The sequence below is a fragment of the Takifugu flavidus genome, chromosome 10 (assembly GCF_003711565.1).
Source record: "Takifugu flavidus isolate HTHZ2018 chromosome 10, ASM371156v2, whole genome shotgun sequence".
In the NCBI taxonomy this organism is placed as follows: Eukaryota; Metazoa; Chordata; class Actinopteri; order Tetraodontiformes; family Tetraodontidae; genus Takifugu; species Takifugu flavidus.
Window position 1 is genome coordinate 7,941,203 of NC_079529.1, and position 24,913 is coordinate 7,966,115.

General features: G+C 42.4%; 1 protein-coding gene across 38 annotated transcripts in view; it reads right to left on the minus strand.

Moving 5' to 3' along the window:
• Positions 1-1,372: 1,372 nt before the first annotated feature.
• LOC130532694 (plectin-like) overlaps positions 1,373-24,913 on the minus strand; it is a 75,584-nt gene continuing 52,043 nt past the window's right edge. For 28 of the 38 annotated variants that reach the window (XM_057045478.1, XM_057045484.1, XM_057045474.1 and 25 more), the window contains 29 exons: positions 23,953-24,068; positions 23,751-23,854; positions 23,135-23,254; positions 22,616-22,711; positions 22,407-22,534; positions 21,687-21,780; positions 21,323-21,477; positions 20,896-21,217; positions 20,735-20,812; positions 20,490-20,651; positions 20,305-20,409; positions 20,088-20,183; positions 19,864-19,989; positions 19,638-19,790; positions 19,404-19,558; positions 19,163-19,289; positions 18,823-19,006; positions 18,695-18,718; positions 17,925-18,082; positions 17,326-17,504; positions 17,106-17,244; positions 16,659-17,015; positions 16,495-16,578; positions 16,287-16,391; positions 16,094-16,192; positions 11,064-14,411; positions 2,357-9,318; positions 2,069-2,173; positions 1,373-1,946 (listed from right to left, as the gene is read on the minus strand). In XM_057045478.1, the coding sequence (XP_056901458.1) occupies positions 3,151-9,318; positions 11,064-14,411; positions 16,094-16,192; positions 16,287-16,391; positions 16,495-16,578; positions 16,659-17,015; positions 17,106-17,244; positions 17,326-17,504; positions 17,925-18,082; positions 18,695-18,718; positions 18,823-19,006; positions 19,163-19,289; positions 19,404-19,558; positions 19,638-19,790; positions 19,864-19,989; positions 20,088-20,183; positions 20,305-20,409; positions 20,490-20,651; positions 20,735-20,812; positions 20,896-21,217; positions 21,323-21,477; positions 21,687-21,780; positions 22,407-22,534; positions 22,616-22,711; positions 23,135-23,254; positions 23,751-23,854; positions 23,953-24,068 (12,982 nt within the window). In that variant the 3' untranslated portion in view covers positions 1,373-1,946; positions 2,069-2,173; positions 2,357-3,150. The remainder of the gene's footprint in view (positions 1,947-2,068; positions 2,174-2,356; positions 9,319-11,063; positions 14,412-16,093; positions 16,193-16,286; positions 16,392-16,494; positions 16,579-16,658; positions 17,016-17,105; positions 17,245-17,325; positions 17,505-17,924; positions 18,083-18,694; positions 18,719-18,822; positions 19,007-19,162; positions 19,290-19,403; positions 19,559-19,637; positions 19,791-19,863; positions 19,990-20,087; positions 20,184-20,304; positions 20,410-20,489; positions 20,652-20,734; positions 20,813-20,895; positions 21,218-21,322; positions 21,478-21,686; positions 21,781-22,406; positions 22,535-22,615; positions 22,712-23,134; positions 23,255-23,750; positions 23,855-23,952; positions 24,069-24,913) is intronic. The other 10 variants (XM_057045468.1, XM_057045467.1, XM_057045466.1 and 7 more) reach the window with 2 other exon arrangements.

Genomic DNA, 24,913 nt, shown 5'->3' on the forward strand with positions numbered 1-24,913 from the left:
TGCATATTGTCTGCTGGGTTAGAGGTCGTGGTTGTGATATTTATTCAGATTCGGTCAGATTTGTACTTATTCACCAGTGAGGTGAATCATAATGTCTGAAACTCTTTATTCTGGTTGCTAACAAGCACCAACAATAAGCTGTGTGTTGAAGGATGAGTGTGTATTACACATATCATACCAATATCTGTGATCTTGTGATGTAGGTGTTGCGCTAAACAGAGCAGCTTCTTTATCCTGCAAGAAAGTGTCAAGAAAAACACAAAACCACAAATGATCACTGCATTATTTGAGGTGTTTACTATTTATTTATTTTTATTAAATATAGTTTTGTGGGTTATTAAATTCAGGTTTTTCACAACAGTTATATTGTTATAATATTTATCTGTTGTCTGTTGCTGAAAATGCAGCGACTAACAGGTGAAGTTCAACAAAATCCTTTTATTTAACAACCAATTATGCCATTCTGGGAAAATGATTTCCATTTTCATAATTTAAATATGCTTGGGATGAATTAATTTATAATCTGTGGAATTTTGGGATTTATGTTTTTCGCTGTCTTTTTGTATTTCCATCAAACGGATAGAAGAGAAGTTATGACCCCATCAAGAGCCCAAATATTTGATCAGATTCAGGAGAAATTATTAAAATTTAGACGAATGCTGCCCCCAGGCGGTCAACAAATGAATTCCTCAGAGGTGAAATCGCTCATAAAAGTGAACAAATCAGCAGATTATGGTCAGAATATTAGTAACTTCATTTATAACAATGTATATAGATATTATAAATAAAAATTAAGATATCGCAAAATATCGAATCTTTAATGATGGCATGTTAACATGTTAAACGTGATTTATGTAAATAATTAAAGTTTCCACTTTTCCCCTGTTTTTAAATTAACGGCACACGAATGACGTTTGAAACAAAATACTTATAAAGTAATCAATACAAATTAACTTTAATAGGAAGTCATACACACAACTTCCTCTTCGGTGTTTCACACAAATGGATCCCGCAAAACAGACTGCGGAGAAGAATCAGGCCTAAATTTATCTACAAATACTGTATTAATAATCCAAATTACTTATTTTTTCTGAATAAGTGTTTATTTTGTTTCACATTCACCAATGACTAATTCTGTGTATGATTATTTTAAAATCATATATATTTTTTAAATTTATGATTTAAAAATATAGATTTGTATGACTTACAGGTAAAATTTTAATCAATACTTGTGCCAATCAGTCTCTCTTTAATTAGTATGGAAAATTCACCCAAAGAGTTATTTACTTTGGCAACCCTTTTTTGAATTTAACCAAACCAAAGTTATTTAAGAAATTATCTTCAGTTAAATTAGTATAGAGAACAAAAGAGGGCCTCTTCAGAGCACATTTATTTACAACATAGTGTTAGGGTCACAAAAAAATGCACTCATCACATATTTCAAAGTCAATTCTGCATCCTAAGCACAGCGAACCAGTTAGTATTTGAATATAATGTGGAAAAATATAAGTCAGCAGATCTTTCTGCAGTTGTCATTATTTTACACACATTTCCCCCGATATCCTTTGTAAAGTATGCCAAACATGCACAGCAGTTTCATGATAAAACACAAAAACTGATGAAAAAACATCATTTACACGGGCACAAAACAAGAGAAAATAAAGGTTTTATGTTTAAAAATAACCAAGAAGAGAAAATGAAGCTGATTCTTATTTGGAAAGGCCATCCTAACACTGGATTTCAAATTCAAACAACACGTAAAACATGCACACTGTTCCTTAAAAACATGATATGAAAACACAAATGTCACAATAATCAAGTTAAATAAAAAAAGGTCATGAATGAGAGGTGTTCCTGTGGCATCCCAAGATGATGTCATGCTGAGTCAGCATCAGTTTTCTTGGATGAGATGTGCAATGGAAGACAAGACAAAATCAATGGAAGGTCTAAAAATGAAAAGACAAAATCAATTTAAAAGCAAGCAACAAAAATGTAAAATATTGCCAAACAATGCAAGATGAAAGAAATACAATAAGAATAATTTTTAAAAAAACAAACAATTTTGTACCTGTATAACTGCACAAGGACTCACAAATCCATCCAAGAGAGAGTCATATGGTCTCGCCATCTCAGCATCCATGCCGAAACATGGTATTCTGGGGCACTGACGCCGCTGATAATACAACAGAACAAAGAAATCAAAGAAATAAGAATTTTGGAATTAGAAATGATTCCCTTGGTAGATAAGCAAATGAACTGTTGAAAATCACAAGAAAGGATATGGTTCTGATTTAAAATGAACTGGTGAAAACAGACAAAAAACATATAAAGAAACTAGAAAGAAAACACAACTTACAAAAAACAAAATGAACTGAAGAGCGGGATCATGTCTGACATCATCTTGGGACTATCGGGAACACTTGGTTGATGATAAATAGCATGAACACAACACTTGGAGCATCATGAGAGACAATGGTGAAAAGACAGGGATGCAAAAATCCACAAGCACATGACCATTACGGGACAATGGCGATGGAGTGGAAATGTAGCGAACTGATTTCATTGCTGGATCTATGTTCTTTAACTTTGAGTGTCTTAGAGATTGTCATCAGGTAACTCATTTGGCGATGCTAAACAATAAAATATGAACATAAAATCTGGCTATTATCTATACACAAATTATTTATGCATTTTTGGACATGTTAACAACATCAAAATAAAGTTGGCATATCGTCAATACCATAAAAATAGACATATATTACTGAATTTTGAATAAAACAGGGAATACTGAGAAAAAATATATTTTTCTTTGACACACATATGGTATATTAGTCTCTGAACGCACTAACATTTTAATAGGTGTGAATTTAACCCACAAGGGCACTTAAAATCTGTAAAAATGTCATGGTTGTTTTGGAAAATACAGTCAGTAATATCTTAAATCTTGCTGTGCTTGGTCATGTTTGGAAAGTATGAAAATTTTAAAAAAAATGCTTAGGCAGCTTTGTTGTGACCATATGCAGATTGAATAAATAAATTACCTTTAAGTGTTACTGTAACTATTTTTTTTTGTTTGTTGAAGAAATGCAACACTAAAGAATATTAGTAATGGTTGTTGTCGATATGCTAACTGGGAGCAGAACTTGTTTATCAGTATCTGCGGCCATAGCTAGTTGAAGAGGAAGTGTAGGAGGATGATGAGAAGTTCATGCTGAAGGCAGAGCCAGCGTCAATGCTGCCTCTTCTGGAGCCCGTCCGCGACCCGGTCCTCGAGCCAGATCGGGATCCATAGGCAGACCCAGGCCCACTGGCATTGTATGGACTGTAGAGGCCCTTGGTGGACTGTGAGGAGGCCTCCAGAAGCCTCAGGCCAGATCCTTCCTCAACCATGCTTTTATCCATGGCATCCCTGTAGGAGATCTTCAGTTTGGTTTTTGGACAAGTGAGATATTTAGAATAGGAACTGACATCTCTGAGTTTCTGGGCAGTGCGAGCATCAATTACACCCTTCCTGATGGAGTCATCTAGGGACACTCTGCTGTCCACATCAGGCTCAATCATTCCACCTGTGAGATACTGGACTTCAAGGAAACGTTGTCCTGCCTCATAATACAACCAGCCCTTCTTGAGAGCCTGGGAGGCTGACATCTTTACTTTAGTTCTGGGGTCTTCGAATCCCATGAATGCCTTCTGAGCAAGGCTGAGGCGATCAACCATGGCTTTATCTACCAGGCCTTTTTCTGCAGCCTCACTGACTGGGAATCTCTCCCCAGTTGCAGGGTCAATTATGCCTCCTGTGCAGGCTTGGGCCTCCAACAATCTTTGACCTGTAATGTTGTCTACCAGACTTCTGTGAAGGGCTTCAGTGACAGACACTTTCTCCAGTGTGTCTATGTCTAGGATTCCTGCTATCGGGCCTGTCTCCTCTGTTGGATCATTCCATATAACTGCAGGTGCTTTAATAGTGGGTATGGGGCTCATTGGAGTAGAGGAAGTCGAACCAGTGGTTGAACCAAAGGAAGATGAACGAGACCGGAAGCCTCCCATGTTTCCAGAGAGCATGTCAGCAAATTCTGTGATGGACAGGTTTCCAGCCCGATAGGAATCCAGAGCATTCTGGTCAATAAAGCCACGTACAAGTGCATCATCAACATCATACTGTCTTCCTGACCTTCTGTCAATGATAACAGACTTGACAGTACCATCTGAAGAGGTCACCGTGAGCTCTTCCCATTCACACTCCTGCTCAGCAAGTTCCAGGTAGGTTTGTTGGTCGATAAGCCCCCTCCTATAGGCCTCATAGACAGTCATTTCTCTGCCGGTCTCTGGGTCAACGATGACTACTCTGCGTTTTCGAACTGAAGATTTGGAAGAGGTATGTTTTTCTTTTTTCTTTTCTTTTAGTAGCAGAAGCACCAGGCCAGTGACGGGATCAGTGATGCATCTTTCCATGAGCCCGAGGTAAGTCAGGTTTTCCTCCGTGTTGGGATCAAAAAAGCCTTTCGTGTCATCAGAAGGATCTGTAAGGATCTCATTCATTTCCTCATCAAAGAAGCCTCGTTTGTAAGCCACCTCGACTGGCACACGGTGACTTTCTTCTGGGTCAATGATTCCGCCAGTAGCAATCTGAGCTTCCAGGAGACGAATACCGTGATCTTTCAGGATTAAGCCCTTTTTCATGGCCTGGAACAGGGAGATGGTTTTGCCTGAATAAGGATCCCTGTATCCTGTCACAGCACGCTCAGCAGAGAGGAGTTTGTCTTTAAACTCTGGTCCTACGATTCCCATTTTCACTGCTTCATTGACGGTCAGTTTGAGGTTTTTGATTGGATCGATGACATATCCTGTGGCTGCTTGGGCTTCAAGAAGTTCAAATGCGGTGCCTGGTCTGATCATGTTCTTCTTCATGGCCTGATAAATAGATAGACGTTCCTTTGTAGACTCCAAAAATACCCCAGAGATACAGCTGGTGCCCTCGAGGTACTTTGAAAGTCTACTGCTAACCTCCTCTACTGAAAGAAGACCTTCGTTCAGTTCAGTTACAGTCTGTTGGTCAATAATTTGTGACCGGATCAGCTCCTCCATTGTGATCTGTTTCCTCAGACCTTTGAACATCAGCCTCTTGTCTCCCAGGGACAGAAGTCGTAACCCACCGTCCAACTTGCATCTCTTTAGCAGTTGTGCATATGACAGGTTCTCTTCAGTGACAGGGTCAACAAATCCTTGGACACTGTCGGTCAGCCTTTCATTGGTCTCCTTGTTAATATAGCCCCGCTGCAAGGCAATATCTGCTGACAAGTGGAATTGGAATTCAGGATCAATAATACCTCCAGTAGCAGTCTGTGCTTCTAACATTTTCAGAGCATAGTCCTCTGGAACTAGGTCCTTTTTCATTGCCTGGAAAAGAGATATTATTTTTCCACTGTAGGGATCTTTGTATCCCGTGACTGCTCTCTCAGCTGAAAGAAGCTTATCGTGTATCTCAGGACCAACGACCCCCTTACGGACAGCTTCGTCAACAGTGAGGGTTTCGTTATTGACTGGATCGATAATGAAGCCTGTAGCAGCTTGTGCTTCCAGGAGGGTGAGTGCTACCTCTGGCTTAATAAAGCCTCTCTTCATTGCTTGGTAAATGCTAATCTTGGAGCTGGAGTCAGTCGTGACCCCTGCGACACAGCCTGTTCCATAGAGATACTGTTTCACATTAGTCATCTCCATTATGTCACGTATGTTCCTTTTACCCTCTTTAATGAGGTTGTAGGTTTCCAGGTCAATGATGCGGGCATTGTAGAGTTCCTCAATAGTTATTCTTCTCCTTATGGTCTGATATGTGAATGGACTCTCATTTTTGATGATCTCCCTCTGCTCCATAATCTCGATTATAATGATGATCATACGCTCTTTCGTGATTTTGCCAGAGCGATATTCATCCATGAGCTTCTGCCTCTCTTGGTCAGGTAGCAAATTGGAGTTCATAACATCCCAGAGATTCAATGACTTGTCAGCAAGACCCTCAATTGGAATGTCAATCTGGGTGTTGGTCAGATCACTCTGTGTTTGTTCCTCTGTGTAGAGGTAAGTCTTCTCCACAACAGTGGGGGACTGAGGTTTGGAGAGTGGAAGCATGAACAGGCCTGTTTCTGGATCTCTTTGGCATTTGTCTTTAAGCTGTCTGTAAGTCACGTTATCATCCGTTTCTGGATCGGAGAAAGCTTTGTTGTCATCGGTTGGTTCAGACAGAGCTTTGGCCATGTCTTGGCTGAAAATGTTTTTCCGATATGCCACTTCATTTGAGACACGGTGACTGTTTACAGGGTCAATGATTCCTCCGCTAACCAGCTGTGCTTCTAAGAGTGGCATGGCATGCTCTTTTAAGATCAGATCTTTTTGCATTGCTTCAAAGAGGGAGATCTTGTTGCCCGTGAATGGATCCTTATAGCCAGTGACAGCTTTTTCTGCAGACAGGAGTTTTTCATGCAGCTCTGGACCGACAACACCTGATTTCACTGCCTCATCTACTGAAGCGCACTGGTTCTTCACAGGATCTACAATGAATCCAGTGGCAGCTTGAGCCTCAAGAAGTAAAAGACCTGTGTTGTGTCTGAGAAGCTTTTTCTTCATAGCTTGATAAACACTCATCTTCTCCTTTGTTGGTGCCACGTAAATACCAGCAATGCTTTCGGAGCCCCGCAGGTACTTGCTGACATCGGGGTTCTCGCTGACCTGCTTTGGTGTTGTTTTGCCTTTTTGGAGTAATTCAAAAGTTGGTTTGTCAATAATTTTGGAATCATAAAGGCAGCTTGCTGGGACAGGAGCTCTGAGCCCATAGAAATTAAATTGCTCCTGTTTCTTTGCCTCTTTCTCATTTACAACAGTGATAACAATTTTAATGATCTTTTCTATCGTGATTTTTCCAGACCTAAACTGTCGGAGCAGGTCGTGTCTTTGTTCTTCAGTGAAATACTCAGAGTTGATGATTTCCCAGATGGTCATCTTCCTGCCCTTGAATGGTCCAGAGTCAAGTTCAACTGTTGCCTGAGTCATAACCTCTTTGGTCTGGGCCTCGTTGTATGCTAGCGCCTCCTTTGATTGTTTGATCGCTTCATCAGACAGAGGCAGAAGCGGGAGACCAGTTTTCTTGTCTGTGACACATCTCTTAAACAGCTCTGAGTATGTCACATTTTCATCCGTGTTGGGGTCAAAGAAGCATTTGGTGTTGTCGGTAGGGTTGCTGAGAATCTGTTTCATTTCATCATCAAAATAGTTCCTTTTGCATGCTACATCATGAGGAATGTAATGGCTGTTCACCGGATCAATGATACCACCACTGGTCATCTGCGCATCCAGCAGTCTAACCCCGTGTTCTTTGGGTATGAGATCTTTTTTCATCGCCTGGAACAGAGATACAGTCTTTCCAGTGTAAGGGTCTTTATAACCTGTTACTGCTCGCTCTGCAGAAAGTAACTTTTCATGCAGCTCCGGGCCAACAACACCGGCTTTAACAGCTTCATCAACAGTGTATTTCTGGTTCCGAACAGGGTCGATCAAAAAGCCTGTTCCGGCCTGAGCTTCAAGCATGTTGAGGGCAGGTCCTGGCCTCATCAAGTCTTTCTTCATAGCTTGATAAAAGGACATTGTCTCCTGGGATGAGTCAATTAGAACCCCTGCAATGCAGTTTGTGCCCTTCAATGCTTTCTGCACAGGTTTCATTTCAGACACCTCTTTTACTGTTGTGCTGCCTTTGTGCAATTTATTATACAGATCTTTATTTATAATTTGGGATTCCAAGAGTTCAGTGGCAGGCACAGGTGCCCTGAGACCATCAAAGGTAATTTCCTTCTTCTTCTCTTTTTCTTCTGCCACAGTAATCACTATCTTAATGATTTTTTCAATTGTAATTTTGCCTGTCTTGTACTGACGGAGAAGATCCTTTTTCTGTTCCTCAGTGAAATATTCGGAGTTGATTATTTCCCAGATGGTGACAGTCTTTCCTTGGAATCTGCCAAATGGCACAGACACAGTTGTTTTGTTGAACACATCCTTGGTCTCCTCCTCTGTGTATATGCTTGAGCAATGAGCAGCCTTGTCAGTGATTGGCAGCAGTAGCAGACCAGTGTCGGGGTCAGCAGTACATCTTCCCATTAGCTCTGAATATGTCAAAGGTTCCTGAGTGCTGGGGTCAAAGAATCCCTTTGTGTCATCAGTGGGATTTTCCATGATCTTGTTCATTTCAGTGTCATACTGTCCTTGTTTATAAGCTATTTCTTTAGGTACGCGGTGACTATTGATGGGGTCGATGATTCCGCCAGTTGCACGTTGAGCCTCAAGCACTCTAATGGCGTGGTCGTGTTCAATCAGACCCTTCTTCATAGCTTCAAAGACAGAAATCTTCCCATCAGTGTATGGATCTTTGTAGCCAATCACTGCCCTTTCAGCTAAAAGCATTTTATTGTGAAGTTCAGGTCCAATCACGCCTTCTTTGACAGCCTCATTGACGGTAAGTTTCTGGTTCTTAATAGGGTCTAAAATGTAACCAGTGGCTGCCTGGGCTTCAAGGAGGACCATGGCAGTACCAGGAGTGATCTTCTTCTCTTTTGATGCTTGATATATAGACACTTTTTGATTAGTTGGTGTCAAAATACCTGCGATACAGTTCTTTCCTTTAAGAATCTTTTTGAGATTATCAGTTTCGCCAAGCTCTTTAACAGTGGTGTTGCCATTTTTCAACTGGTCAAATTCTTTCTGGGGTAAAAGGCCAAGATCATGAAGTCTGCTTGCAGGTACCTTGTTGCGGATGCCATCAAAAGCCAAAGGATCAACACTGTCCACCATGTCACCAGCACTTTGTCCATTGTAAACTGATTCTGTTGTTACAACGGTGGTTGCCTCGATAAGCCCTTTGTCATGGACATTATCAGGCTGTTGCTCCTTCTGCGCTTCAAGCTGCTGTAACTTTTCACGCAATTTCTGGTTCTCTTCTGCAAGAAGTCTTTCCTGCTCTAGTCGCTTCTTCTCCAGTTCTTTCATTTCTTTTTGCTTGTTCTCCATCTCTTTTTCAGCCTCTTTTTGTTTGCTGAGAGCAGCATTCATGGTCGCTTGGAGTTTCTTCTTTTCATCCTCCATCTGCTGCCTCTGGCGCTCCTGTTCATCTTGAAGAGCTTTGGCCTTTTTGACTTCCTCTTCAAACTGGTTCTCTAATTTCTTTTTCTCTTCTTCAATGAGCCTCTCTTTCTCCAAAAGCATCTGCTTTTCAGACAGGAATGTCTGCTGGAGTAGTGTCTTTTCAAGTTCAATTTGTTTCTGCTGTGCATCAGCCATCTGATGAAAAGAATATAAAAGACAGTTAGAGCACATGATATATGTTCCATTTTTAAATATATATTTGCAGAAAATATATTGTCAATTCTTTCATTGACTCTAGTTTGACAATGCACTCTGCTTATGCATGTACAGGGATGTCATAGTTAATTTACTCTATAGCAAATACTTTAAAGTAAATATACACTAATATAGTACTTTAATTTTTGCAAAAATCCCTTTTTTAGTACTAGCACAGCAAGCCCTCTTTCTACTACTATGAAAACTACTACTCCTTCCACAACTACTACTACTACTACTACTACTACTACTACTAATAATAATAATAATAATAAAAAACATAAACATAAACATAAACATAAACATAAGAAAAACCTCAAGGATTCTTTCAGGGTGTATTTTTAGCGAAATGGGATTAACTGCACAAGAAAACATCCAACCATAACTAAGACAGCAGCACTGAAAGATCACACAAGTGGCTGATGGACCCCAGGGCAGGTCAAAAGAGAAAGACTTCAGGTTGCATCATCACATCTGAAAGCTGAGACATGAAGGCCTCAAGAGGACCTGACCTAATCCACATTCACATGAACAGCTAGCCAAAGGAAAATGTGTGTGGTTCATGCTGCACCAAGGGAGTGGCTCAAACAATCGGATATTTGATAACCAGTAGAAATCAGGTTCAACACATCAGCACAAGGCAGTACCAGTCATGGCATACAAAGCTTGACTTCTAAACTAGCCATAGGATAGGTGTGACATGAAAGTTCCACAGATGTTTCTGAAAGTTGACAGCCGAGGCAGCAGATGGGATGGAGAGGAGAAGAAGTTGTATTGTGGAAAATCAAGCACCTCCAACAATGGCTCCAACATAGCAGACAGAAGCAAACCTGCAGGTCGAACAAATCTGCCATTCGGAAGGTTTAACACACAGTAGGTGGCGATGAAGGCTACAAACTGCAGATGCTTCTTAGACACATATCCAAGTCTTCAGATCCTAGTCAGACCCTGGCCCGAGTTATTTCAAGAACACAAGAGCAACAATCTGAAGTTCTGGACTGACTAGCAGGTGCTAGAGAAAGGACCAGACATCGATAGTTCACAGGAGGTCCAAGTCAGCATGGATGCAAACATTTTTTGGTGGGAGTTTTACCATTCAAATGCATACTTTTTCGAATGTACACTTATTCAAGCCGAGGCTTTGGTGGCTATGTATTTTCTATATGTGGACTGTAGAGGCAGTCCATGTGTGGCCTGTTTGTACAACAAATCAATTGTTGTTGGGTCTTTCATGAGCAATAAATAAAGTATGGACACAAAAGTGTCTAAGTTGAAAAAATAACCCAAAAACTATGTAAGAATCAGGAAACAGGTTCATGAAATGTTGTGTATGTACATACTTACTTATGTAAATACAACGCTAACCAAAGAAATCAGTTAAATATTTGGTGTCTGGTTATACAAATTGGAAGGTTTCTCCGTTGTTTCCACAGCGGCAATAGATTATTTCAAACAGGAATTATATATTTTTTTACATTCCAGGATATAAGGATTCAAGGAGCTTTGGGATCTGCATGAGCACAGTGCACTGTAGCAAATTCAATTAAAATCATACAAAAATATGGATTCATAATTAGTAAACTTAAAGTAAGGGATAGAGAAGATTTAAGAAAGGAGACGGTTAGTTTTTGGGTAGAGTTAACAATGACATACGCTGCTCTGTTATGCCATTTTTGACACAATACCTCTTTAGATTTATTTTGAAGTTCTTCAGCTTCCAGTTTCAGTCTAGCCTTCTCCTTCTCTAGTTCTGCAATAGCTGTGCGCAAATCATCGGCCTCTTTGCTGGTATTCATTCTTGCAAGTTCCAGTTTGTGCACTTCAGTCACTTTTTCCTTAGTGGCCATTTCAGTTTCATGGAGACGGGATGCGATCGAATCCGCTTGCTTTTTGAATTTCTTTGCCTCTTCTTGAGCTTTGGCCTGAGCTTCGCTGAGCTGAGAGACCTGAAGCTTGAGTTTCTCGGCTTCAGCTGTGATCTCCATTTGTCTTTTCCTTTCGGCCTCAAGTGACTTCTGGTACTCCTCTGTTTCCTCATCTAAACGCTGTTGCATTAGTTGTTTATCCTCCAGGAGCTTCTGTGTTTGCTCCTGAGCCAGGTCGTTCTGCCTTTGCAGCATCTCTGCCTCAGCTTTAAGTCTAGATGCTTCTTGTATAGCCTGCATTTTCTCCTTGAGCATTTTATCAGCAAGAGCTCGTTGTTGACTGAGGTCATCTTCTGCAATCTGTCTCATGCGTGCTGCCTCTCGAGCTTCCAGACTCAGTCTAGCAGCATCTTCTGCGAGTTGTTTCATGTTGTCGGCCTCTTTGGCAAGGAATTTCTGAGCATTATCTTTCTTAATGAGGCGTTGATTTTCTTCCTCAATTCTATTTTTGAGTTTGAGCAGTTCCTCCATCTGTATCCTGACTTTAAAAAGCTCCTCTTCCACCTGGCCTTTTTGTTTAACAGCATCGTCAACCTCATCTTTCAGCCGCTGCAGCTCTTCATCAAGGACAGCTTTCTGATTGTCCGTCTCATCCAGCTGGAGTTTAACCTTTGTGAGCTCTTGCTCCACTTGAAATTTCTGTTTCAGTGTTTGCTCAGCTAGCTTTTTGTGCTTGACCATTTCAGCATCGGCAAGTTGCTTCTGCTTGAGTGCTGTGGCCTCCGCTTGTGCTCGTTTGGCAGCTTCAAATTCGGCCTCCTTCCGCAACCTCTCTGCATCCTCCTGAGCTTTGGCTTGGTTTGCAGCCTCTTCCTCAGCGGCGGCCTTTTGGCGTTCGGCTTCCTCAGCCTGGTTCCGGAGGAGCGCTGCCTCCCTTTCTGCTCTTTCCCTGGCTGCCTCTGCCTCTTTAGCAAGTTTCTTGGCTTTCTCATAGTCATCCTTGAGCTTCTTCTGCACAACAGTGTCTTCTTTCTGTTGAGCAAGGACACTTTGGACTTGCTGCTCAGCTGCACTGCATTTCTGGGCCGCCTGTTGGGCCATTACGATCTGTGTTTCTGCTTCTTGTTCAGCCTCATCTTTCTGTTTTTTGGCTTCTTCTGCTTTCTTTCTAAGGCGCTCGAGCTCCTCCTGAGCTACCTTGCATTGCCTGGCTGCCTCTTCCTCTGCAGCTGCAATTTTTTTCACCTTATCCTCAGCATCCCTCCTCTTCTTTTCCTCCTCAAGGGCAAGTTTCCTGAGCTTCTCAGCCTCATCTTCTGCTCTTAGTTTGCTTTGTTGTGTTTCCTCAGCAATGTTTTTGAGTTTGTTAAGTTCGAGCTCCAAGTCAAGTTTTCCCGAAGAAGCTTTTTCAAAGTTGAGCTTAAGAATTCGGATTTCTTCTTCGACGACTCTCCGTTGTTTGAGTGTGTCATCAACTATCGCCCGCTGTCTTTCCATTTCAGCCTCTGATGATTTCTTCAGTTGTACAATCTTCTCTTCGATTGCTTGCTTGTGTTGGTTGGCCTGGTCTTCAAGAGCTTTCCTCTGGTAAGCCTCATCCTCAGCTTGCCGCCTCAGTCTTTCATTTTCTGCCTCCTTTTCTTTCAGGGCAATTTCTGCCTCTGTTTTATGACGAGTGGCATCACTGATTGCAGCCAGTTTCTCTTTGAGAATCCTCTCGGCCTCCGCTCTCTGGTGAGCCGTCTCCTCTTCTGCTATCTGCCTCTGACGCTTTGCCTCCTCTGCAATGGCTCTGAGTTTGCTTGCTTCTTCAGCCAGGTCCCGCATTTTGGCAGCTTCAGTTTCAAGAAGCTGCTTGCTCTTCTCCGTATTGGACATACTCTCCTTTTCTGCCTTGGACTTTAGTTGACCAAGTAAATCCATTTCACTCCTTACTTTGGCGAGTTCATCCTCCAGTTGTTTCCTTTGCTGCTGAGCATCAATGACTTCATTCTTCAGTCGGTACAGCTCATCATCCAGGAGGGATCTCTGCTGTTCTGCATTGTCAAAGTCAGCTCGAAGTCTAATCAGCTCCTGTTCTGCACTCAGTTTTTGCTTAGCTGTGCTCTCAGCTATCTTCCTTTGCCGTTCAAGTTCGTTCTCAGCCATCTCTTTTTGCTTCAAGGCCGAATCTTCAGCTTTTGCTCTCTTTTTTGCCTCACGCTCAGCATCTTCCTTTTGTTTCTCGGCTTCTTTTTGAGCAAGGCTTTTCTGATGAGCTTCCTCTTCTGCCTGGAGTCTCAAACGAAGGGCCTCATTTGCTTTTTGCCTCCATTTCTCAAGCTCTTTTTCTGCTTCCTCTCTGGCGTTTTCCGCATCCTCCTGTTGTCTCTTGAGATAAGTGGCTTCTTCTTGCAGTTGCAGGACAGCCCCGTGCTCCTGTTTCAGGGACTCCTCCAACTTTGAGGTCTTTTCCACAAAGGACAGGTGTTTACTCTGGAGCTCAGCTGCAGCACTCTTCTGGGCAGCCTGGTGGGCCACTTTGATTTGCCTCTCTTTTTCAAACTCTGCTTGCTTCACTTGTCGTTCAGCCTCCTCTGCCTGCCTCTTTAGATTTTCTAGGTCTTCCAGAGCCTTTTGTTTCTGTCTAGAGGCTTCTTTCTCTGCCTCAGCTTTGCATATGAGTTCCTCCTCTGCAATACGCTTTTTCTGTGTCTCTTCATTGACCTGCTTGCGGAGCTTCTCAGCTTCTTCTTTAGCAGCCTGTCTGAGTCTCTCAGCTTCAGCTGCTTTGTCACGAAGTTGCTTGAGCTCAGATTCTGCAGTGGACTTTTGTGTCACTGTTGCCTCCAACTGGAGCCTGATTATGCGGATTTCCTCCTCAATCTTGAGCCTGCTTTGAAGAGCATCATCAACCTGTTTACTCTTGTCCTTGATTTGCTCTTCTGAGAGTTTCTTGAGCTCATATAGTTCCAGCTGGATATTTTGCTTTTGTTTTTCTGCATCTACCACTGCGGTTTCCCTCCTGCTTACTTCTTCCTGCATTCTGAGCTTCAGCTCTTGAGCCTCTTTCTCAGCTTTGGCGATTGCCTTTGCGTGAGCTTCGGCTAACTGCTTCTGCTTGTCTAACTCAGCCTGCATCTTGGCCATTTTTCTCTGTTCTTCCTCTTTGAGTTTCTCTGCAGCTTTCTGCATTAGTGGAAGCAAATGGTAAAGAAAGGATTATAATCAGGCGTGACATGTTAAAAGGCAACACTTTACATTTGCGGCTCTAAACACTGTGTATTGACATTGCAATTACTGTTGTAATCACAGTCTTAATGCACTGGAATGAGAGCCACACAATGTAGTGTTTTACCCAGGCTGAGTTAATGTTAGCTCAAAGGTCAAGATCAATCATTAGATGCAAATTAGGTGCACATTCATCAGGGTGATGTTGTATTCAAAGTGCAAAATTAATTAATAATTAATTAAAATGATAACAAGACAATTCACAGACAGTGAGATGAACTGATTAATATATGGTGAAAATATCACTTCACAGCACAGCAAGAAAATCAAATGGCATGCAACTGTAGCTGTAGCACAACTTAAAGCGTATGTAAATGTCCACTGGAACAGTCAGGTGAGTATGTTTTTCTTGTCCCACAGATCCTGTACTATGCAGCGCTGAAATATGCTTTTTTTGTTTGTATATGATGAGTTTTTGTTGCCCTGTTTCAATAAATAAGCTGCAATTGTGCCAAATGTGGGAATATTTGCACGAAGATTTCAATTTAGAATATGATAACATCCTCCGTGTTACAGTATTATTAACACAATTCAATCTTTCAAGGCTATCCCATGCATTGGGGGTTCTTTTAATCACTGTTTCCCATAAAATACTGAAAAGAAAAATTAAGGTAAAGCCAGTCCGGATAAATCCGCCACGTTAGGACACCAATCTACGCCACCAAAGAGCACCCTAAAGTATGCAAATGGAATACTGGATGCACTGTGTGAAACAGGCGGATGTGAAACCAGTTTGAATGGTTACTGTAACTCCATAAAAGGGCACAGTAAAAGCGAGAGAAACATACACCACAGAAAGTCCAAATGCAGTTCAAGACAAACATTTGGATGACAGGAGAAATGGAAAATGTACAGGATCATATGCCCTTAAAAGACTGAATTTACCTCTTTGATGCTCAAACAAGTTAAGCATTCATCAAGGCAAAGCACTGGCAAGCAGGCAAGAGAGGCATAGGAACAAAATACTGGGGTTAGAGAATAAAAGTAAAACCTGGAAAATAAATGGGAAAAGGGAGACCCAGAAGCTATGATAACCAAACTATACCACAAAGTTATATTTGTTCTACACCTCCAAGAGTTGGAAATACCCAGCTTGATGAGAATGTAAAGAAAAAAACCTGTAGTGAAAGAAAGAACCCCTCAGTGTAAGTCTATGATGTCACCACACACATGATGGGGATGGAGCAGCTAACATACTGGTTTCATTGTGAAGGCAAACACACTCAAACTTCATGCGTTTGTGTTTGTGTGAATGTTCGATCAACTTTTAACTCTTAAACTCTTTTTTTTTCTTCTCTAACCTCTAATTAGAGCTACAGCATGCCAGTGTTTCAGACTGAACTACACTTCATCTAAAAATGAAAATTCACTCATCATCTACTCATCACATTTTGTAAACTTAATTCCTCTACCAACCCACTGGTGAGTAGAATATCAATGAATTTGCATTTTAGTTGAAGTATTTCCTGAAGCTGATATCGCTCGTGCATTAACGTGACACAGTGATAATGTGGAGGCTGGTTGGTTAGGTCACTGTTAGAGTTTAGCTTGTTTGGGATCCTCGAACTGTTGTCACGCACCTCGTCATCCTCCAGGCGACGCTGTGAGTCGGTGATGAACTTGATGTACTGACTCGTCAGAGTCATCAGCTCACTGTACTGAGTCCTTAGTGTTACATACTGGTGGAGAGAGTTAAGAAGAAACATATACATTGATGCTTTCTTTGCGAAACATGTAGCATCGAGACTGGCTTGATTGGAACCTTAACTTTACCTCCTGGATGATGTTGTCTGAAGCAGAATCCAGTTTCGTTTTCTTCACGGGGGAAACAAGAGGCTCCACTTGTGCGTTGTAGGCAACCAACTGGAGTTCATAGTCCTGCAAAGACAAATATTGATGAAATTAATGATTATTATTCTTTGTGTCGCAGATTCTATTTGTAATGATTTCAAACCAGAAAGACATTTCAGATTATGCTTACTTTAATAGTGTCAATGTAGGCTTTAGCATACTTTTGACAGTCATCAACCTTGTCTTTGTTGTCCTCTATCTCCTCCAGCAGTTTCTGTTTTACGAGAAAGAAGAAAAATTCACATTCCATGTTGCTGTTGTTGGCTTAAAGACCATGGATGAAGGAGTATTCACCTTCTCCTGTGCTAGTTGCTCTTTCAGGGTTTTGATGTCACTGATGTGCACGGCCTGGATCTTCTCCTGCCTCTGCTTGGCATCAGCGATCCAGCGGATGAGCCAGTCGTAACTGTCACGATACTGGCGGAGCTGGCGGCCGAGCTGCTCCAGCTCTCTCTGTCGGAGATCGATCTGTGTGAACACGGCCTTCCAGCGGTCCTGCAGACTGGAGAGCTGCTGGCGGTAGTGGTCCAGCTCCACATCGCGATCGCTGTGCACCCGGGACATCTTGTTGCTAACTGTGGTGGCCTTTTTCAGCTCCTCCTCAAGGGAGTCAAATATAGGCTGTTCGCCCTCTGCTTCAGTTCGCATTTTCTGCAGATTTTAGACAAAAGAATGACTCAGAGGTAAAAAACAAAACAAAAAACGAAGCCAGGCCCAGTCAGAAGTTGACATGGTGCTTACCTTGAGTTTTGTTCGATAAGTCTCTACTTGCTTGATATCACTAGGCACGCTGTGAACTTCTCGTAAACAGTCTTCGTACTGTTTCAGAACCCCCTCAGCACCTTGCGTGTTACGAATGACCATTTCCACAGTTTTCAACCTGCGGCACAAATTTATGAGTGAGAACAACATAAAGGGAACCGGAAAAAAAGCACCCTAGAGGAAGCAGCTGTGCACTCACTTGTCGAGGTAAACGGAGGAGAGCATGTAAGCATGATCCATCTTCTGCACGGTGAGATCGAGCTCTGAGCGCAGTACAGGGGTCGAGGCAGATGGCTGTGGGGATGCCAAGACTTCCTGTGACTTCACAGACACTTTATTAAGATCCTTTTTGAGGCCTTCAAGCTCCACCTGGACTTTCTGTATGGGATAAATATCACATTTGCAACAGGAGTTAGAATGCCACAAGAAATAAATAAGAGAAAAGAGAGTTTAATAAGTCATGTTTTGAATTTTTTACAGTCCAAAACTGGAGGATCAGAAGGAAACAGCAGGAAGTGGTACTCTGCAGGCCTGCTAAAAATCCCAAGTCAACCTAAAACTGCATTAAAAATCTGGTTTTCGAGGCAAATGCAATCCCCTGCTGAGCTGCAGAAGAACAGCAGCTGCAGATCTGACTAGGTTTTACACTTCCTCACTCAAGCTGTGTGAGCACAGCAGGGATTCTTCAATTATTAAAGAAAAACAGATGATTTTCTTTTAAAGGAACACAGCTTATGCCAACAGGCAGTTCATATGGAGGGTCGTGCATCGTGGAAGAGCCCTCTGTGAGTATATTACCTGCTGCTCGCTTGTCTTCTGAACACATTCCCTCAGCGGTTCCTTCAAGACAGGCTTGCGTATGCGAGCCACAGTCCCAGCCTCACAGTCTTCTATACGCAGGCGCAGATCCTTGACCTCCGAGATGTAGTTCTTGCACAGCGTCTCATCCTGTTGACCTGTGCAGCAGACAGTGTGTTAACGTTCGCTTACAGTGCTGTGAACTATATATTTAGGAAACAAAAAGAAGTTAAGAATGTAAAAATACTAAAATAGAAACTAAATTATTCCACCCTATTTCTTGTCAAAATATATAATTTCACTTAATCTAAGACTCATTTAATCTAACATCTAATAAAAAAAGACAAAGACTTCTAAGTCTAATTTTGCATAAAAAGTGGAATGAATGGAATTATTTGACTGGAAATAGGACAACTATCCTAAAAACGCTGTCTTTGCAGTTTAAAATCCGTATTTTTTGCAATAATTAAATGGTTTTTTTCTTTCAAGCTTCACAACACGTCTGTGACGTATTTAAGCGCAGCCACACATGCAGCTCTTGTGCAGTGGTAAACAACCATGGCAACACATCAATAAATTAATCAGCCCATTTTCTGCCGTAGTTCATACAACTGCAGGGATAAAACGTGTTCTACAGCTTGGTGACTAAAATCTGATCACGACTACATGCAGCTCCTTAAACTGGTGGTACTTGTCAACACCCCATCCAAAGCTTATTAGCATGTGCACACACTCGCTTCGAGAGCCACGGTTTGACCAACTCGACTCACCTTTGATTCTAGCAACTCTTATTCCTGAAATGTACATAATACACAAGGATGGTGTTTGAACACACCCTCTTTGCATATTCCTTTTTGAGAAAATGCAACTACTATGAGTCCCAGGGAATAAATGTTACCTTTTTCCATGGTGTGTAGAAGACTGTCGAAATGCTGCGTTGCCTTGGTGTAGTCCTCCTCGACCTGCATGCGGTCATCAGGCCCGAAGAGCTGTGAGTTCTGGCTGTCCCGCATGTAGTCCTGGTAGTGGAGCTCCAGATTCCTCATGATCAGCCTGTATTCCTCTGGTTTCATGTTCTTTAACTTTACAGAATGAAGGGGGTTTAATTCAATGTATTAATTGAAGCTGTAATTTCATGTGGTGGTGAGCATCAGTTCAGCATAATTAACAAAATTAGCAAGATTTATTCAAGTAAAAACACTAAATAAGGCACTGTGCAAGGAAATAATCATACTCACCATATTAATGTTCCAGGAGTGTATCTGTGTGAAGTCTTTCATGAAGTACTGCCATGACAACAAGCTCTTCACGTTTATATGGAGAGTCTGCCACATAGAAATCATCTGTTGATGACCTGCATCCAGACTAAACAGGGAGAGAAAGGCAAGAAAATATGAGTAAGTAGGGTTGATAGGAAACAACAGTGGTCAAATTACCTGCAACATTATGTACGATCGAGATCAAATATGAGGCGTTTACCTCGACACGCTGTCCACGGCCTCCTTGTTGATTGGTGGTACAAGGAAACAGACAGAAGGAACCGTGGCCTCGTGACCTGAGCGGTTCAGGACCTTCCATTTGAAGGGCTGGGAGTTGTTGAGGAGTGCACACTCGTCTCCTTTATGCACAGTGATCTGGAACAACATCTCATTATTCCACTTAGGCTGTGACTGATGACACAATAACAGTGGTCAGGCAGGCAGTCGCTCTTACCTCCTGCTGCTTGAAGTCACAAACAGCCTGAACAGGCAGTTTGCCTTTAATGGGAGTGGTGGGGTTGCGTGGTTTCAGCTGAATGACGGACTTTGCTCTCTTGTTCAAGTTGGTCACAATGGTCTTGAATTCATTAAGCTGCTCCTTCTCCTCCTGATGTTGAATAAACAGTTTTTTTATGTGGATATTTTCATCAAAACAAATATTCCACCCAGTTTTTACTCACAGCAGCATCGTGCAGCAGGTCCTCCAGCCGGGTGGTCGTCGTGCTGCGGTCACAGCTGTACTTCTTTTTTATGCTTTCCTGCATCTTCTTAATCTTGTCCTGAGCTTCTTTTACATCCGCAAAGAACTGTGAGGAAAAGAGGACATTAAGGAGAGGAAATAAAGCACACGAATGCAGATTTGCACTATAACCAACAAATTTTGTGCAGAATGGCTGCCGGGCACCTGGTAGTAGGCTGTGTTTTCCTTGAGATGAGCCTCAATACAGCAGCACAGTTGGAGGATCCAGCTCCACTGAGTCTGCAGAGCAGCGGTGAAGGCCTGCCATAGAAAAGCGTGACGGTTTCTTAGAAGCTTCTACCCAGAACATAGCACAATACTACACGTTTTGCCATGAGAAAGCCTTTTAGGCCATTTTGTGACCTGACCGCACTCGGCTCACCTCTACTGTCTGCTTGCCAGGGTGTCCGTCCCTGACCAGTTTGTCCCCCAAGGCCTGGATGTCATTGATTTTCTTCTCCCTCAGCTCCAGCTCTCTCATGAGCCCCTAAAAAACCCCAAACAAATCTTCAGAATAAAATGCACTCTGATCCCTGTAGCCATGGTTTAATTGGAATTTGAACATACTGAGTAGTTGTCTTTCTTGGCCGCCATGTTGGTGTTCCTGTCGCTCCAGTCGTAGTTGACCTCTTCCTCCTCTTTGTCGTTCAGCCACATCAGTTCCTTAGTGGCAGCGCTGACAAATGCATGCAGGGAATCCAGGTTCCTTAGGCGGGATTTGGAGGAGTTCTGTACAAAAAAAGAAAATTTCATGTTTAAATCATTTACAGTGATGGCTGACTATTTAAAAAAACAAATATGGCTCCTCTTACCAGTAGTTTCCCATACTGAAGGTCCAGTTTACCCAGGTATTCTCTGTATGCGCCCTTGCTGACTGGAGATAGCTGCGTCTGGTGAACAGGACAAACATTCACTTTCAAAACCACAACACTTGGACATGATGTATTATTTTCTGTCATTACGTGGTCGTTACCTCGTCAGCCTTGGCCCGTTCAATCTTAGATCTGAAGTCCTCCACAGTGTGGTGAAGGCCTCTGTGGCTGCCCAGCTGAGACTCCACAGAGGGAAGATCAGAACCCCACTGGGCCTCATCAATGCGATGCTGGTTCTCCTCCACCCAAGCCAACAGGTCTTGGACGTAGCGCAGGGTCACATCATCCATCTCAGGGCGCACCTTCATGGTGGTCTGCTGGATGTTCTGCGTCAGGGTAGTCTGGGTGGTGGTCCGGGTAGCCTTCAGGCGCAGGTTGTAATCGCTGCGCAGGTTTACCAAACGCTCGTGGAGTCGATAAACCCTATTCAGACGACAGTCGTGTTCATTCCAGACATCAGTGCTGTTTCTACATTTAAATTATTGTTATCACTACAATAATTATGAATGTTGTTGCCATTATTATTACCTGCGGTACATCTGGTCCGCCTGAGGATGGCGCCCATCCTTCAGGATCTGCACATCATTGAAGAACAAGCGAATGATATTGTCTGCCTTGTCCAACTCCCTCTCCACCTCTGCAGCATGCTGAGCCGGTTTCCCAGCATTCAGCAGGCGAATGTCCTGAAGGGAGGAAAGGAAACTAGGTTATTTTCTTCTTTTCAGCTGTCAAAATGAATAGGAAATGAATATAATCTCCTGACAATTACATCACAAATAATTTTTGAAAGGTACTACTAGACATTCCTGCTCATCTATTAGATTCTTTCAACTGTTTGCTCTGTCAATAAGACCATAAAATAATTGTGGAAAGACACAAGGCCGGGACACACCGTCTGCAACAGGCTCTCCAGGCGGCTCAGTTCACCGTCGCACAACTCTGACTCCATTTGGATTTTACTGACGATCCTTTGAAGCCTTTCAAGTCTGGATAGAGCAAGGTCAATCAGTTATAACAAGCATATAATGACAAAGGCATGTAATGACATTCAAATCTCCAGACACAAATTTTCATCATTTGTAGCCACCTTTGACGCAACAAATGCTCCAGTTTATAAGGGTCACTCACAAACGCCATCCTTTAACTCTAAAAGAATTACTGTTGTAGTTACATAAATAGAATTATTCTTTCACATTATTTTCTGAGCAGAGTAGCGCGCCGCGTCTCGGGTTCCTGACAGACATCCAGTCAGATCATTCAGCCAGGAAGGGTAAACAAGCAAATATCTGACTGACAATCTCGTGACACGGAGCCATCCCACTTCCCAGACATGATGCAACACTACGCAAATAGATTTACATTGTATTTCTCTCATTTTATAAACAACCCCACGGCCATAAGAACATATGCAAAACTATGGACTGTAAATTTGAATATTCCCATCATTGGAAGCAACAAATGTGCAAACAGTTTTCACATTTAGCAATTCGCATCAAACACACTTAGATTTCTCTTCTAGTCTAGCTCGTATTTCCATTTTAGATATTTATTTTAACATGAATGTTCTATGTTTTCATATGATTTTTTTTTGCATGTTGGCCATTGTTCTGACCTCTCAAACTCTATCCTGAGCAGCCGTTCTCTCTCCAGCATCGCCACGTGAAGGTGTCCCCATTCCTTCTCCACATCGATGGGGTGGTAGCCAGGGGGGACCTTCACCTGCCCGGCATGCACTGCACTCTGTAGGCACATAAAAGTTGTGTTTCGCATCAGTCAGTCAAGGGAAGATCAACACTAAAACACTGAGCCACACGGGCTTACCTCGAAGGACTGGTAGATGGCTTTAGAGTGGTTTTTCTCGCCCTCTCTCACCGGCAGCTCGGTCTCTTTAAATTTCAAGAACTGGCGCCAGAGAAGCTATGGATGAACACATAAGGTCACTTTTTGTAACATATGGTTTCAGAACATTAATTATTTCTGTAGACAACATCGCCATTTTGATTTCAAATGTTTAACTTCATTAATTGGTGTGCTGCTGCCACATCAGCCCCTTGACTGATGACTATCACATTATCTGATGATTACAGCTGTTGCCAAACAAATGTTCCATGTTCTGCGACAATGACGAGGAGCGGCAGTAGAAGATTAGAGGGGAGGATTAGCTTCAGCATTATCTGCAATTAGGTGGCAGTTTCACAGTGCTGAATTCTGGTCTTATCTTTATGACGTAATACCGAATTAATTGGAGATATAAAGATAAAATCAACTAAAACAGATTATCTGTGCATGTGCTCATGCACTCCTCTATTTTAAAGAACTGGAATCAGCATCTGATCTTACCTCTATCTCCTCGTAGCTGGTGGGGAACTTCTTCTCTCCGAAGATCACGATATGTTGGCGGATCCACTGGAGCAGGAAAGTCACCAGTTCGTAGTACTCCTGCCAGCGCAGCTCCAGCTCCTGCACACCAGCATAGCAGAAAATGACGGGACGTTAACAATATCAGACAGGAGGGCTTCTCTTCTCCTTTTCCTCCACAGTCAGTGGTTCTCACTCAACATGCTAAACCCAATTAGCCACCAACAATCCAAGCCCTGTGTTGGGAAATGAGGTGGGATAAATGGAGCACTGGCAGGGGAGACAGTATAGAATGACAGGAAAGAATTTTGACAGTTACATCTGTTCTCATTTTTTTTCATAAACTGAGCAAGAATAACATTGTAAAGCCTAAAGTTTGCTAATTTCTTGCCTGTAAGCTTCACAAGATTGGGGATTTCTGCTTGAATAGAAGCCTCAATCTGCTAAAAACTCACATATAAACAGGATCATGAGCCTGTTTCATTTTTATCCAATATGATCACAGAACATTTCTATTCCCATGGGCGCGATAATTTATATGCCGCAGTTTACAACCTTTATTCGGCAAGATTGTAGGTATGTAACAGGTTTGGCTTACGCTAGCTTTGGCGCCATATTGCACAGCATTCCGAGGCATGGCGTCATACAAGGATGAGACGTAAGTGATGATGGACTTCTCATCGGGGTGCGGGACATCGACGTCTAAATGGATAATAAATCACAATCAAAAACAAACCTTCATAACAGAAGTTTTGTGCTAAATTGCTACAACCATGAAACTCAAAAAGAATCAAACTTACCCTCAGGGTCTAGTAGGCGCGTCACTCCCAGATCTCTCTCTGCAACATCGAAAGCCTGCTCCAGGTTCTCCAGGTTGGTCTGATGGTACACTCTGCCCATGTCGATCAGTCTGGGGCTGCCGAAACACAGAAACAGGAGGGTCAAACCTGATGAGTTCGCAATCTGAATCTTCAGGGTTGAAAGGAAAGAAGGGAAGGAAATACATTAAGCTGCTGTCACAGCCTCGATTGTTCTATAGTGTTCATATGAATGCACACCTGGACAGTGTACAATAGGACACTATATAGAGTAAATAAGGTTTAGATGAAGGGAATTTTAATTTCTTATCACTCTATACGAGGTTTTGAATTCAATAAGGACGTGGCAGCGTGCCACACCTCAGCTGCAAGAGGAGACAAAGATTCTGTAAGACCCCGTCAACATGTAACCTCCCCCCCTGCAGTTATAGAATATTGTAAAGATCCATACTGATCTCTGATGCACAGAGTAGAATGTCCCACATTATGTCCAGAAAACGGAGCCCTCATATGGTGGAATTTCGTCGTTGTTGGCTGAATGGGTCTTGTCATGCTTTCTCGCTCTTTTCTGTGAACATTCAAGGGGGCTCCTGAGCTTCGGGAGCCCCAACCAGAGTCCGTGGATGACCTCTCTGATGGGATATCCTCACAAAACATGACAACGCGGCTGTCCGCGGTGCCTGCAGATCCCAGTGTGACGAAGTTTCGCTTTTTGGACTTGGACTTCAGACGCACACCGAACATCTTAAACCAATCCAGTGGCGCATCGAAGCTTTAAAAGCACCATCCATTCATTTCACCGCTGTCCTGTTCACTTTCCCATGTGCCCAAAGGCATCAGACAACCCTCTTAATCCTTCAGTAGGAGGGAAAAAAAAGCTTCAAAAGCAGTGCTGGAAAATCCTTCAGGTTTTAAATGTGAAACCATAAATTTAAACTACGAA